Below are 15,160 nucleotides of genomic sequence, written 5' to 3'. Positions count from 1 at the left end.
TGCCACTAAGGGATTTGTGGTCAGTAGTCATCCCACATATACAGTATACACCTCCTTACAAATATTATATGCAATGTCCCCTCCAGACAGCCATTTTAAACATAAATCTATGTACAACAAAATCATGATCAAAACCAAAACTATTTATGAATCAACTACCGAATATGAATTTTAAAATTTAAAAATGAATTGATACTTGATTGTGTATTAGCTACCAATTTTTAGATCTGATGATCAAATAAATGCTGTAAATAAATTATTTTCATTTATTCCGTTGGGGGAAACAATGTCTAATTTAAAAATCCAATAATTTTTGCGTTTTAAAAGGGATTGTTCCAGAATACCTTTTCATACACCTAGATAGATTTTTTTGTAGTGCCCAGAATTTAACCTTTGCTGGACCCATATTGTGAAATCTTTTCAAATGTTGTGCAACTGTAGACATTGTTTTATCGGTTTTATTTAAATTGCCTGCAGTTCAGATGAAACTGCAGTGCTGTTGTATTCTTACTTTGAGCATTTATGTTGTCATGCGTTTGTATTTTTTCTGACACAGGCATTTTATGCAGTAAATAACCCCTTGGGTTTTGCAGTTAATATACTGTAGCTATTCACCATATGTTCTTTACCGAATCTATGTTCAAACGAAGTGATCTTAAAGGAGAAGGAAAGATACTGAGACATTTTATTGCCAATAGATTAGTCGCAATAGTGCAAGCTAGAATGCTATATTTATTCTGTAGAATGTTTTACCGTACCATAAAAAGTTCTAGAAGCTCTCTCTGTTTGTTTAGGAAAGCAGCTGCCATATTAGCTTGGTGTGACATCACTTCCTACCTGAGTCTCTCCCTGCTCACTCATAGCTCTGGGCTCAGATTACAACAGGAGCAAACTGAGCATGCTCACGCCCGGGGCAAGGAGGTTTAAGCTGAAGGCAGGAAGTCTGATACAGAAGGCCATGTGTATGGAATAGAAGGAAAGAAATGCTGTGTTTCATTTGACAGAGGACTCAGAGCAGCATTACTTTGATGGTTTACTAGTATATTTATATAGACCTTTCTGATATGGCTTACTTAGTTGTAACCTTTAACCTTTAAGTATCTTGTCATGCATGTTACATTCCCCACAGGAAAGCACCCCAATTTTTTGTTGTTTATGACAGGATGTTTGGAAATGACTTATTGAAAGCATATCTTTTAGGACTTCTCTTATAACATATAGAAACTTTGTCTTGTAGTATGAAGCCCAAAGAGACATCCTATAATAATACTGGTCAATGTTTATTTAAAATCTCCTGTATCTGGGTACTATTAGTATTTTATCTTTAGTTACTAATAATTCAGATCTTTCTGTATATAATGCTCTATGATATGCCTTTTTTGAATAATTTTCCCGAATAACCTCTTATTCTTAGTTCCTTAGCCTGTTCTTTGAATGATTCTAATGATGAACAGTTTTGCTTCAACCTCAAAAATTCTTCTGTTGGCACAGATTTTTTAAGTGGGTGTGGATGAAAACTCGAATAGGTTAACAAGGAATTTGTGTATATTTTCTAACATTTTTGGTCACTAAATGTCCCTCATTATTAATTTCAATACAATGGTCTAAAAAGGAAATGTACTTATTGGAGATGTCCATAGTTAATTTGATGTTTAAATCATTTTCATTTCACTTGGTCACAAATTTCAATGCCTCATCTTTGTACCTTCCCAAACCACTAGAATATCATCGATATATCTAATCCACTTGATGATTTGGGTCGGAATTGATTTTTAACTAGAACTGTTTGAATTAATGAATTTCTTATTATTGCACTGCACTTTAGTAATGGATTCTAAGTTATAAATCCAATAGACTATCGATCAATCAGGTGAGGTCATTGGTGTATTTTTGTATAGTTAAATAACCTATTTAGAAATTGCATCGTCAATATAATCAAATAGATACACAATAGTTGAAAAGTGACCAGTTTGAACCTAAAACTTGATACAGTGTATATGTGGGGTACTTTTTTTTTTTTAATTTCTCTAAAACAGTATTTTTATTGTCCATTCTTTACATTTTAGACTATATGAGAATGACTTGGGCAGCTGATGGCAGCTGCCCTCTGGGCTGGTGGGATTTAAATCATATTGGCAGCATAAAATATGAACTGTCTGCAGGAGTCAGGGCTGTAAAGCTTTTCAGTGCAGCAGAGCTTGTTAGAATTAGAACTGTCAATCAATATAATGGAAACGAGAGGACTGCTAATAACCAGATAACTGGGACAATTACATTCATTTTCTGTCATTACCACAAGTAAAAGTGCTGTCAGCCTGCCCATTTTCTCAACCTGGCATTTTAAGCCTGCAATGTGTTTACCTAAAGCCATGGCAGAGTTTACTATGATTGGAAAAAGGCGCTAATAGAATTAATAATCTTCAGTAATCTCCAAGCAGGAGAGTGTTTGATGGATGCAGGCCCTGAAGACTCTGTTGCATGCAATAAATTGGGACATAACATATTGTCATTTATAAAACAGGTCATAGCCTAAGGGTTTCTTAGTGACTTCTTTCCTTTCTTATGAAGCCAGTACATCTCCCTGTCATTTACTTACGGGGCCATCGCGGCGGGTATTTATTTACTGGATAATTAATTTTGATAACAAGCTGTCTGAATTTCCCTCTTCTCCTTCAGTTTCCCTAACAATTTATCTCAGTCCCAGTTCACATCTTAGTATATTATGTTAATAATTAACTGTCAACGTGTTCCCTGATCTTGCATTAGTCAATTGAGCTCAGTTTGTGTATCTCAGACCATGGACTTGTTAAGTAAGCCTTTGTTTGATTTGAAAGACATTATCTTGCATTTTCCCAGTGCCCTCCACAAAACTCATTATGCAATCTGTTTTGAGTCAGGCAAATAAAAGAAATATGATTTCATGTTATTTCCCTATATAAAACCTTCTGTTGTGGGAAGATTACTACCATTGTAAGCTTTGTCAAGATTCTGAAAACACAATACATTTATTTCACTTTATTTACTTTGCTCAGTTCCCTAAAGTCCAAAAATATTGCTAACCCACAAGCCTCAGACTAAATAAAAGGAATTGAAAGTGTTCTCAGTTTAATAGGTATATGCTGGAAAGAATATGCCAATTATTCAGAGGTTCCAGATCCCAGGATTGTTGTCCTTTAACCTCTTATAAAAAAAGAACCCTCTGTGCGAGGCGCATTATTAATCTGGTCTTACAATTACAGTATGTAGATAGTTAAAACAGGAATGTTTGAGTAGTAAACCAAAGGGCACAAGCTACATAAAGTTTGCTCAAGAGTGAAAGGCCATGACATCATCAAGTATAAACTGATGAATTTTGAACTCTCAAAACATACCTGCATATAATAATTCTTGAGTAATGTTTTTTTTTAGCTATAAATTAATATAAGCTTCTCACCAAGTTATGTAGTAACAAGGACATTGTTTGTCCTGGTCCAATGAACCATTTCAGCCAATCAGAAAATAGTAAATAACCCCTTAAATGTGTTACCTTAAAGGAGAAGGAAAGCTACCGAAGCAGTACATTGCCAATAGATTAGCCACAATAGTGCAAGCCATAACACTATATTTATTCTGAAGAATGCTTTACTATATATGAGTAAACAGCTCTAGAAGCTCTCTGTTTGTTTAGGATAGCAGGTACCATATTAGCATACTGTGACATCACTTCCTGCTTGAATCTCTCTCTGTTCACTCATAGCTCTGGGCCCAGATTACAGCAGGGAGGCGAGGAGGGAGGGGGAGAGGAGCAAACTGAGCATGCTCAAGCCCTGCCCTGGAGGTTTAAGATGAAAACAGGAAGTCTGATACAGAAGCCCATGTGTACACAATAGAAGGAAAGAAATGCTGTGTTTTTTTTATGACAGAAGGCTAAGAGCAACATTACTTTGAGGGTTTACTGGTGTATTTATATAGACTTTTCTGATAAAGCTTTCTTAATTTTAGCCTTTCCTTCTCATTTAACTGTAGAAGAAAGACATGCAGACCACAAATAGAGCAAGTTACCTTACTTTGCCCCTAGATTAAAGCATACACTTATTCGGTAGGAAGATTGCAATAAGTGTTTTTTTGTTTTTTGAATAATCCTCTGCTTTGCACAACCATTTGTTTGCCATAACAGCGGGGCTACAATTTTTTCTACCATATGAATAAAATGAACTCTAGAATATAGAAAAATTAAAGCTTCCTCTTACAAGTTGCCTGCAGAATAAGGAAATATGTGTTAAAGGAGATTTAAAGTAGAGCTGTGAGCATCCTATGAGGGGATAGCAAGCTATTGTCTTTAGAAAAAGTCTAGAGGTGATGGATTATCTTTGGGGTGTTTCTTTTATTAGACAAACTTATTGGCAGTGAAGAAAACATTCTTAATATATAGAATCTATATTGGTTATGTAGATTCTTATTTCAAATATTTGTTTTCTTTTAGGGTAATAACACATATCCATGCATACATGCAAGTAAAGATTGCCCTGTTATGTTATTGTACTGTATACATTACAAATGCCCCAGACACAAGAACTAGAGCATTAAAGAGGCAATAAACTCTTTTGTTCAATATGACAGCAATTACTTGGACTTGTGCAGAATTAATTTTTTGCCTATTGCTTTAATCACAAAATAATCTATGGTTTTTGCTATTTTTTTAGCTAAATAGAGCACACGTGCTATCTGAATCTACTACATGTTTGTTCCTTGCAAGGTAGATTTCCAGTAAACAGATAACCCCTGCATAGTTGATTCCTGATAACAAAACAGTCATGATTAAAACAACAGGCAAAAAATATGAGAAAAAATAGGGCACAAGGCCTATTCATTGAACTCTTACAGAAAATAGGGGTAAAAAATAACAACACAGGCCTGTATGTGCCACCTTATCACCATGAGCTTCATGTTGTGTCTGAATGACCTACTTACATGCTAACTTACATTTAGTTGATCAAATTCAGATCACATGCTAGTGTTGCAAACTATAACTAGTAAAATCCAGTTTCTCATAAAGTTCTTGCAGTACTTTTGGTTCTGTTAAAAATCTCAAGGGTCAAATCAAAGGATTGTTGTTGACCTGATCTCTCATGTGTAAGACCAATTCACACAAACTTGGCTGTTTATTTCAAGGACTGGCTTGTAAGTATGTACTTAGTTTTTCAATTGTCTCCCAAATGCACCAAATTATTTATTCTGAGCAATTGCTTTGGAGGATGCCCATAGAGCAATGATCTTTTTTTAGCAAACAAAGGACTCCCAATGTATCCATTGATATTGATTTAAATAAATGCAATGGGAATTTTTGATGACGACGAGCAGCTTTTCCCCACTTGACCAACTAGTATCAAAATAGCTGCACAGTTGCTACTCATACTGTATTACTGGCAAACTGCTTCCAGCATCCATGCAAACGTTTCATGACATGTTGTAATTTATAATCAGCTGGTGTTCGGGTTTAGATTCGATTTTTAAATTGGTCCCCAGTCTCATCTTTATCTTCAGCCCTGTGAATTTGGCAAATTAAAGGAAGTCTACAATTATATGAAGAACAGTTCTAAAGTGACACACATCACACCATTAGTGATGGGCGAATTTGGGCCATTTCGCTTCGCCGTAAAATTCCCGAATTTTGCGCGAAATTCGCGAAACGGCGAAAAATTTGCAAAACCGCGCCGGCGTCTCGTTTTTGACGCCGGCACCCGTTTTTGACGCCGGCACCCGTTTTTCCGATGCCGGCGCCCGTTTTTGATGCCGGCGCCCGTTTTTGACGCGAATTTTTTTTTACGAGAATTTTTGCCGCGAATTTTCGCGGGCGTTTCGCGAATTTATTCGCTGGCGGCGAAACGCACGAATTCGCGCCTGGCGAATAAATTCGCCCATCACTACACACCATCCAGATCTCCCAAATTGTTAGTTTTATGCCTAACAATCCTGCCCTTAGCATATGTATTTGGGTCTATTGTACACTGTGTTTTGATAGATTGTGGACTTATTCATTATTAAAAACAGAAAATTCAGTGAGCAAAAGGGTTTGGCACATTAATAGGATTATCATCAGACAGCTTTCATAGTGGTTCATTGAATTTGTAGATATTTGCAGATGGATCAATCAGACATCCTGAGAGTTTTCTTTTGTAAGGTTAAAAATAAAATGTTATTTGTGTAATTAGATATGTCACTCAACATCAGTTACATGAATATTAGTGTACCTAGAATAAATGAGATAATGAATTCCCTCTTCTAATGTCAAATTGGAAAAATTACAGTCCCACCAAATCCCTCCATCTATTCTATTTTATTTATGAGTCATTATACCATATTACACATTCAAATATAAATTTGCAGGACGGTGGTGTGCTTGCCAAACCTGACTTGTTTTGTAAAAATTTGTAGGCACTTTCACTAAATGCAAATGGATAAAATAAATCTCAAAGATTCAAGTTTCAAAAACTTGAGCATTTCAATTTGTGACTCAACTCCAGCAGAAAACAAATCATTTGCCCGACTGCACAGTGTATGTAATAAAATATCCTTCTGACAACGTTGTTATAAAGCACCTTTACGCAAGTCTTTAAAATACCTTATTTGTAATAAGAATTCATTATGTAATAACCATCTAATTAAGAATATAACATTGCAAATGCAAATTTATGCTCTTGTTTATGCCTTTCCCCCCCTTTATGCTTCTAAGCAAGGGATTTTTCAGCACCTTGATCTGTGGACAGCTCCTCCGTTTTAATGAACTCTTGACGTCCTCTCGAGTCAGTTAACATCCTAAATAACAACCACATGGATTTCTTATATGAACATCAGTTTCTGCAGCTATTACAGCTTAAAACCTGCTTTATATTTATAACATTGACATTTGTACAAAATTATAAAAGCTAAATATTAGCCATCTGAAGATCAAGGTGTTTTTGATGCTTTGAGTTTGCTAGTTATGTAGTTTAGACTAGAATCAGGTGGTTTACTAGAAAGGTTTAGGATAATGCATCATACCTCCCTTATTTACAGTTTTACTCAATGAATGAATGGCTTCCACAAAATAGTGTAATGCGCAGTTCATTGATATTCCTTTTTAGCCGTGTGTTTAATAATGGTCAAATTAAAAGGCAAACAAACATAGTTTATACATAGAAGTAATCTGTCAGACTGTACATTACTGTGTGCTTAGAACATCTTTTTTTGCAATTATGCAAATAAGTGGCAAATGCATTATTTTTGAATAGCAGATTCTACATTAGAAGCAAGTTAACATTTATGACTAGGGTATAGGGATGTAGCGAACTGTTCGCCGGCGAACTAGTTCGCGCGAACTTCGACTGTTCGCGTCCGCCGAATGTTCGCGAACGTCGCGCGACGTTCGCCAATAGGCGTTCGCGTCAAAAATCGTTCGACCATTCGACCATTCGATTCCTTCGACCGCTAAAATTGAAGGATTTTCGTTCGAATCGAACGATCGAAGCCATTGGATTGAATGAAATCATTCGATCGAATGGCTTCGATCGTTCGATTCGAACGAAAATCCTTCGATCGAACGATTAAAATCCTTCGATCGTTCGAATCGAACGATTTTCGGATGTTCGAAGTTCGCAAACTGTTCGCGAACTGTTCGCATTTTTTGCCGGTGTTCGCGAACGGCGTTCGCGAACACATAAACGGCAGTTCGCTACATCCCTACTAGGGTATGCTGATCTGGTGCTGATGCTTTAAGAGCATCCATCACACTACCTTATATATAAGCACATTTTATTGTCTATGCAAAAGTTTGCAAAAGTTCGACTGTTCGCGTCCGCTGAATGTTCGCGAACGTCGCGCGACGTTCGCCAATAGGCGTTCGCGTCAAAAATCGTTCGACCATTCGACCATTCGATTCCTTCGACCGCTAAAATTGAAGGATTTTCGTTCGAATCGAACAATCGAAGCCATTGGATTGAATGAAATCATTCGATCGAATGGCTTCGATCGTTCGATTCGAATGAAAATCCTTCGATCGAACGATTAAAATCCTTCGATCGTTCGAATCGAACGATTTTCGGATGTTCGAAGTTCGCAAACTGTTCGTGAACTGTTCGCATTTTTTGCCGGTGTTCGCGAACGGCGTTCGCGAACACATAAACGGCAGTTCGCTACATCCCTACTAGGGTATGCTGATCTGGTGCTGATGCTTTAAGAGCAACCATCACACTACCTTATATATAAGCACATTTTATTGTCTATGCAAAAGTTTGCAAAAGTTCGACTGTTCGCGTCCGCCGAATGTTCGCGAACGTCGCGCGACGTTCGCCAATAGGCGTTCGCGTCAAAAATCGTTCGACCATTCGACCATTCGATTCCTTCGACCGCTAAAATTGAAGGATTTTCGTTCGAATCGAACGATCGAAGCCATTGGATTGAATGAAATCATTCGATCGAATGGCTTCGATCGTTCGATTCGAACGAAAATCCTTCGATCGAACGATTAAAATCCTTCGATCGTTCGAATCGAACGATTTTCGGATGTTCGAAGTTCGCAAACTGTTCGCGAACTGTTCGCATTTTTTGCCGGTGTTCGCGAACGGCGTTCGCGAACACATAAACGGCAGTTCGCTACATCCCTACTAGGGTATGCTGATCTGGTGCTGATGCTTTAAGAGCAACCATCACACTACCTTATATATAAGCACATTTTATTGTCTATGCAAAAGTTTCTCCAGTGAACAAAAAAGCAAAGTAAATCTGCCCAGTGTAGCACAACAATCAGTTTTTATATGGATTTCTTAAATAATGTTTGAAAATATTACAATACTTGTAGTGACATGGCATAGAAAGTAACTGAGGTTATTACCACTACATTCATTTGGTTATTCATTTAGAATTGTAAAATGTAATATTTATTCAAAATATTAAAATAAATATATAGTGATGAGCGAAATGTTTCACCACAAAAAAGACACCCATATACTCCAATGGGTAAAAAAAATAGCTGTGCATCAAAAATAATTTGTTGCCCATAGAGTTCAATGCACTTTGCGACTTTTTCACCATTTGAAGATTTTCGGCAAAGCGAAACGGGTCAAATTTGGCCATCACTATACATATATATATATATATATATATATATATATATATATATATATATATATATATATATATATATATATATATATATATATATTATTACAGATAAAGGATCCGTTATCCAGAAACCCATTATACAGAAAGCTCTGAATTATGGAATTGCCATCTCGCATACCTCCCAACATTTTGGAAACAAAAAAGCTTGCGCGCGTAGCACGTCAAAATTGTTCTGTTCTGGGCTCTTTGCAACACGCCAATTAAGTTAGAAACATTGTTTCTTTTTCTGGCGGTTCAGTGCAGAGAAAAACAGGACTTTGCAGTAAAAATGAGGGACTGCAGGTTGAGCTGTCAAAAGAGGCACTGTCCCACTAAAAACGGGACAGTTGGGAGGTACGATTTCGCATAAACTCCATTATAATCAAACTATTAAAATTTTTAAAAATTATTTCCTTTTTCTCTGTATTAATGAAACGATCCCTTGCACTTGATCCCTTGTTTTGCTTCCAATAAATTCTTATTGGAAGCAAAACAATACTATTGGGTTTATTTAAGGTTTAAATTATTTTTTTAGTAGGCTTAAGGTAAGGAGATCCAAATTACAGAAAGACCCCTTATCCGGAATACCCCAGGTCCCAAGCATTCTGGATAACAGGTCCCATACCTGTATTTGTATGATATATATAAAATATTATGATTCTTTGACATATTTTCAGTCTCTCCCTTATTCTGTAATTTACAAATAATACATCCAAACAGTTTCATCTTGCTTCAACTAAAGTCTAATTTTGCTTATTTGTTTAAATAAATGTCTGTGCCTTATAGCTGGAATATTTGGAACCCCTATGAATTGTGAATGTTCTCCTCATAATACATCATTTTTAATTCTTCCATAGGGGGGAATGATTGCCCTCCTTCTCTGCATTTTGTGCTTGCTGCTGATTTTGTATACACGACGTCGCTGGTGCAAGAGAAGGCGTGCTCCACAACCGCAGAAGAGTGCAAGTGCTGAGGCTGCCAATGAGATCCACTACATCCCTTCTGTACTCATTGGAGGTGGCCATGGAAGAGAGAGTCTGCGCATTGCTCGTGGACAATCTACTCACCCTGGTGGAACTCTAAGTATCCGTGAAACACCAATCCTGGATGGATATGAATATGATGTCGCTGAACTACGTCATCACCTGCAGCGGGAGTGTATGAATGGAGGCGAAGACTTTAGCAGCCAGATTTCACGCACACTGGACTCCCTTCAGAGATGTAATGAAAAAAATACCATGGATCTCACACCAGGTATGTATTCAGCTTTTTACATAAAAACATCAACAAATAGACTGAGGGGCAGATTTATCAAGGGTCGAAGTAGAAATTTGAAGTAAAAAAATTCGAATTTCGAGCTATTTTTATGTACTTTGACTATCGAATGTGCCAAAATTCTATTCCAATTTGAAAAAAAAATTGACTATTCGAATATCTACATGTATCATGTAGGGGCAGATTTATCAAGGGTTGAATTTCGAAGTAATGGGAGTTTTTTTTAACTCCCATTACTTCGAAATTTGAAGAAAAAAGACAGACTGAAATTTTATTTAAAAATCAAAGTTTTTTTCTGCGGGTGAATAGGCTGTTCAAATTGAAGTAAGATCGTATTTGATTGAATTCGATTTGAAGTATTTTAAAAAAAAGTCCACCAATTGACTCCAAATAGGTTCTAGGAGGTCCCCCATAGGCTAAAACAGCAATTCAGCAGGTTTTAGATGGCGAATGGTCGAAGTCGAAGTTTCAAAGAGACAGAACATTTCGGTTGGCCTTTTTTTTTTCGCATTTCAAAGTTATGGGAGTTCAAAAAAACTCCTATTACTTCGAAATTCAACCCTCGATGAATCTGTCGACCCCTAAGGTCTCTTGATAAGTCATTGATGAGCAATTTAATATTCCTGGAGGGTCCGGAAAAGCTATCCTAATAGGCATATAATACACAAAAGCCATGAATATCCTGTAAATTATATCCTTATAAACGGTGAGTTCTGATGTCATCAGTTATAAACGGTGAGTAGTGATGTCATTTCTGTCACATGACTCACTGAAACTTGTGTATTATAATAAATAAAGTACCCCCAGTTGTAAAATATGAGGATATTAGAAGTTACCTCAGAGTTCCATGACCTGTATAAAAACACTCGGCCTCGTGTTTTTATATGGTCATGAAACTCCTCGGTAGCTTATAATATCCTTATATTTTACAAGAGGGGGTACTTTATTCACTATATAATCTCACTTAATAATATATCCTCCTCATCAGGTGTCATGCTACTGTATATATACTCTACAGGAATTGTTTCTCAGTGGCTAGTCACAATATGGCAGACACATTTATGTTGGCAGGCAGTTTAAAATGAAAAATCATTGAAAAGATAGTAAGTAAAAGTCTTGGTTTACAGGTTATTCAATTGAAAAGCAGCAAAGCTTTCACAATTGATCTGATTCCCTGTAAGACATACTAGTATATTATTAATTTGAAAACAGAAGTTTATGCAAAAATATTGACATTGATATAGGGGTGAACAGAATACACATATGATTCTATGATTAAAAAAATGTTTCTCAGCATATCAAATACAACCCAAATGAAACAGCCTTAGGTATATGATGGCCATAAGGTTACATGAGATGAATTTGTTGAATTGCCTGTGTGCACGTTAGATGCATGCTATCTTATTTGTGAAGTAATTGTTTTATTTGCTTTTCTTAGGAGAATGTAATTTGTTTCTTTAATGCTTTTTTTTATTTTATAAAACAAATTAGGTTCATTCTGTTTGTTTCTAATTGAGCTGCAATCAGTAAAAAAATATATTTTTTAATGTGTTGTAGCCACTAGGCTCATTTTAGTAAGGTGAACAATTTCTTGATGGGTTTAGCAGTGGAAGAGAGAAATTTGTGCAATTGCAGGTGCAAATCCACATTTGTCACTTCTGACACTTTTTTTCATATTTCTACTCACAGGAACCAATGAACTTTGCTATATAATCCAGTTGAATGAGAAAGTGCTTTAGATGGGTTGTTTATCAATAGAGGAAGGCTAGAACCAACAAATACCTTTTTTAATTTCCTTAGCATTCATAGACAAGACATTTTTAATCAATTTGCGAAAGAAGCAGTTGCCCAGGGCCCACAGGACAGTAGGACCAATAATCTGCTAACACTTCTGCATGAAGCTTTCTCAAGAAATTGCAGGCCCATCATTTAAGTCAACAGGAAAAAAAAGCAGTTGTCCTCAGCCAACTTTAGTAACCATAAGTTAAATATTATATCACTTTTTATTTAGCCAACACAGTAAACATTAGCGTAAAATTGTCCAAATGGATCCTCACCACTAGTTTCTGTAAACTGCTCTTGCGGAGATCCCCTGTTCCTCACCATACTGAAAACCCTGAGGTCCCCTTTGATTTAATCTGTCCCCTTTTAACAGCAGCTGAAATCCGCAACCCCTAGCCTCAGACCTAAATAAAATTTACCCATGCTCCTTAGCACACTGACCTTACAGAAACCCCATGTAGCAGCCACTTGCCACTTTCACCACCACTGATTTCCACAATAACTGTATAACATCACCTCCCTAGTCAAATTACCTGCTAAGCTAAATTCCCACAACCCCTTGCAACCTGTTCCTTTCCTGAGGTCCACGTTGTACCCATGTCATGGCCCAGTCCCTTCACTTTTCCTTTAAGTCCCTGGGGCCTACTTTCTATTGGTGCAAATGTTTCTTAAATAATAATTATAATAAAAACCTATATATTTACGTTACTTGCTAGCACTGCTACAAAGTTCTGGGAGTAATTAATGGACTCGTTAGATTTTTTGCTCTGGACCCATTAGTAACCATTTTCTAAGATGTTTGAAAATGAGCAACATGAACTAGTTTTTTTCCCACAAGCTAGTTTTTGAAAAAAGCTCACAAGTTTTAGGTGGCAAAAAACATCCCATTTAGCAGCATGCTAGTTCAGGTGCAAACTCATTTTTCAGCACTCGTTTGTCCAAACACCAATGGACAAGGATTGATAAATTTCTCCCTAATAAGGATATTAAAAGATAAGTAAACTAGAGCAAACTGGCTTAAATGATTTAAAATCCTTTCTTTTTGTATTGCTGATCAGAATACCATTGCTCAGAAATAATATTCCTATTGTGTGCTGATCTCGGACAGCACAGATGGGAAGTTATCCCATATGCCCACAAGCAGTAATTATGGTTGTGGGCAGAGCAATCAGATTGTTTAGATTTAGCCATCCATGTGTATGACCAAATTTCCCGTAATTCAGGAAGTCAGCAGTCAGTGTAATCAGATAACCAGCTGTGCACTGATAACTTAAGAAGGTTTTAACATAGCTGCAGCCCTTATTACCTTCTTCCTTCAACAATGTGCACAAAAAGTCCCAGAAAATCAAGCAGCCAAAACTAAGCTGGCCACATAACAATCTGAATTGGAATTTAAGACACTATTGAGGATATACTGTATGAGTTTAGTAACCAATTGAAGCTGATTATAATAAGCCTTTGATTGACTGCTCAATATCTGGAGCAAAGTTTGCACCTATTATAGCATTTTTCTATTGGAAGTAGTAGTAGTGTCGTTTTTGACACCGGTGTCCGTTTTTTGGACGCCGGCACAAATCACTGGAGAAAATGCCAAATCTCTTGAAAGAATTCCTTTACTTTTAGATAAGAAACATAAGGGTGCAAGGACCAAGATGAGGTAATATCCCTGGAGAGGCCCATTCATGAAAGGTTGAATTTCAAATTCATGTGAATTTTTTTTAATTCAAATATTCTCACAATTCGAGGTTAAGGAGGGAAAAAATGTGAATGTGTAATATTTGCTCGAACAGTTCCAACCTGAAAATTCGAATTGTGTTCGATTTGTATTTGATTCATACAAATCGAATTTTTCTCCCAAACAAAATCTAAAAATTTCTTTTTAACTCTCCTTTCATAGTATTTGCTTTGAATTCAGCTTCCTCAGGAAGCGACAATGCCAAGATGTCTCTCATGAGCAAGTACAAAGACAGCATGATAGCCACCAGCCCAATGGATTCCAACCACCAGCCCACGACCCTTCTGTCGCATGGAGCCAGCATCCAACACAAGCGCATCAACAGCAAGTCACGAGGTGCCTTTGTGTGAGAGTCTGTGTGGACATGTTTAGCAGCTTTTTTTACATGTCTGTTTGTGCACATTGATCTGTAGGCATACAGTATGTTGTTCTTGGGGAATATATATATATATATATATATATATATATATATATATATATATATATATATAGAGCTATATATAGAGCTAAATGAAAAGAAATTGTTTGTGATTATACTTCTAAAGCCATTCATATTTTACTAATAGAAATATAAACCCAGATTCAAAGTGGGGTTGGCAATCCATTTACTATATTCCTTGGGCTTGATACCTTTATCATTTGCAGTAACACAAAAAAATGAAAGATTTTTAAAGCAATAAAAATATAATGTACTGATGCATTACATTGGTACAACTGGTGTGTTTGCTTCAGGAACTCTACTATAGTTCATATAAACAAGCGATTGTGTAACCACAGGGGCAGTCATTCAAGCTGGAAAAAGGAGAAAAGGCACATTAAAAACTTTAGAACACATATAAGCTCTGTAGTATAGAATGGAATTCTTCAGAACGTCTCTGTTATCTTCTGTGCATCTTGTGCTTGAATGGCTGCCCCCATGGCTACACAGCAGCTTGTTTATATAAACTATAGTTGTGTTTCTAACGCAAACTCATACATTTTCCCAGTGCAGGGCAACTGTACATTATAGAGTAATACCTAGTGATGGGCGAATTTATTTGGCAGGCACGAATTTGCGATTCGCCGCCGCCGGCGAATAAATTCGCGAAATGGGCGTGAAAATTCGCTGACAAAAGTTCGCCGGCGTCAAAAAAAAATTGACGCCGGTGTCAAAAAAAATGGATGCCGGCGTCAAAAACAGGCGTCGGCGTAGAAAAACAGGCTTCGGCGTCAAAAAAACGGACGTCGGCGTCAAAAACGAGACGCCGACGC

At 36.7% G+C, this 15,160-nt stretch overlaps 1 protein-coding gene across 1 annotated transcript in view; it reads left to right on the top strand.

Annotated features, from left to right (window-relative positions):
* astn1.S (astrotactin 1 S homeolog) overlaps nt 1–15,160 on the top strand; it is a 163,365-nt gene that overhangs the window by 88,713 nt on the left and 59,492 nt on the right. Inside the window, exons 4-5 of the mRNA XM_041561499.1 lie at nt 9,975–10,371; nt 14,072–14,245. Of these exons, the coding sequence (XP_041417433.1) occupies nt 9,975–10,371; nt 14,072–14,245 (571 nt within the window). The remainder of the gene's footprint in view (nt 1–9,974; nt 10,372–14,071; nt 14,246–15,160) is intronic.

Source organism: Xenopus laevis, chromosome 4S (genome assembly GCF_017654675.1).
Source record: "Xenopus laevis strain J_2021 chromosome 4S, Xenopus_laevis_v10.1, whole genome shotgun sequence".
NCBI classification, from domain to species: domain Eukaryota; kingdom Metazoa; phylum Chordata; class Amphibia; order Anura; family Pipidae; genus Xenopus; species Xenopus laevis.
Note: the sequence above shows the minus strand (reverse complement) of the source record. Positions and strands in the feature narration are given on the sequence as shown.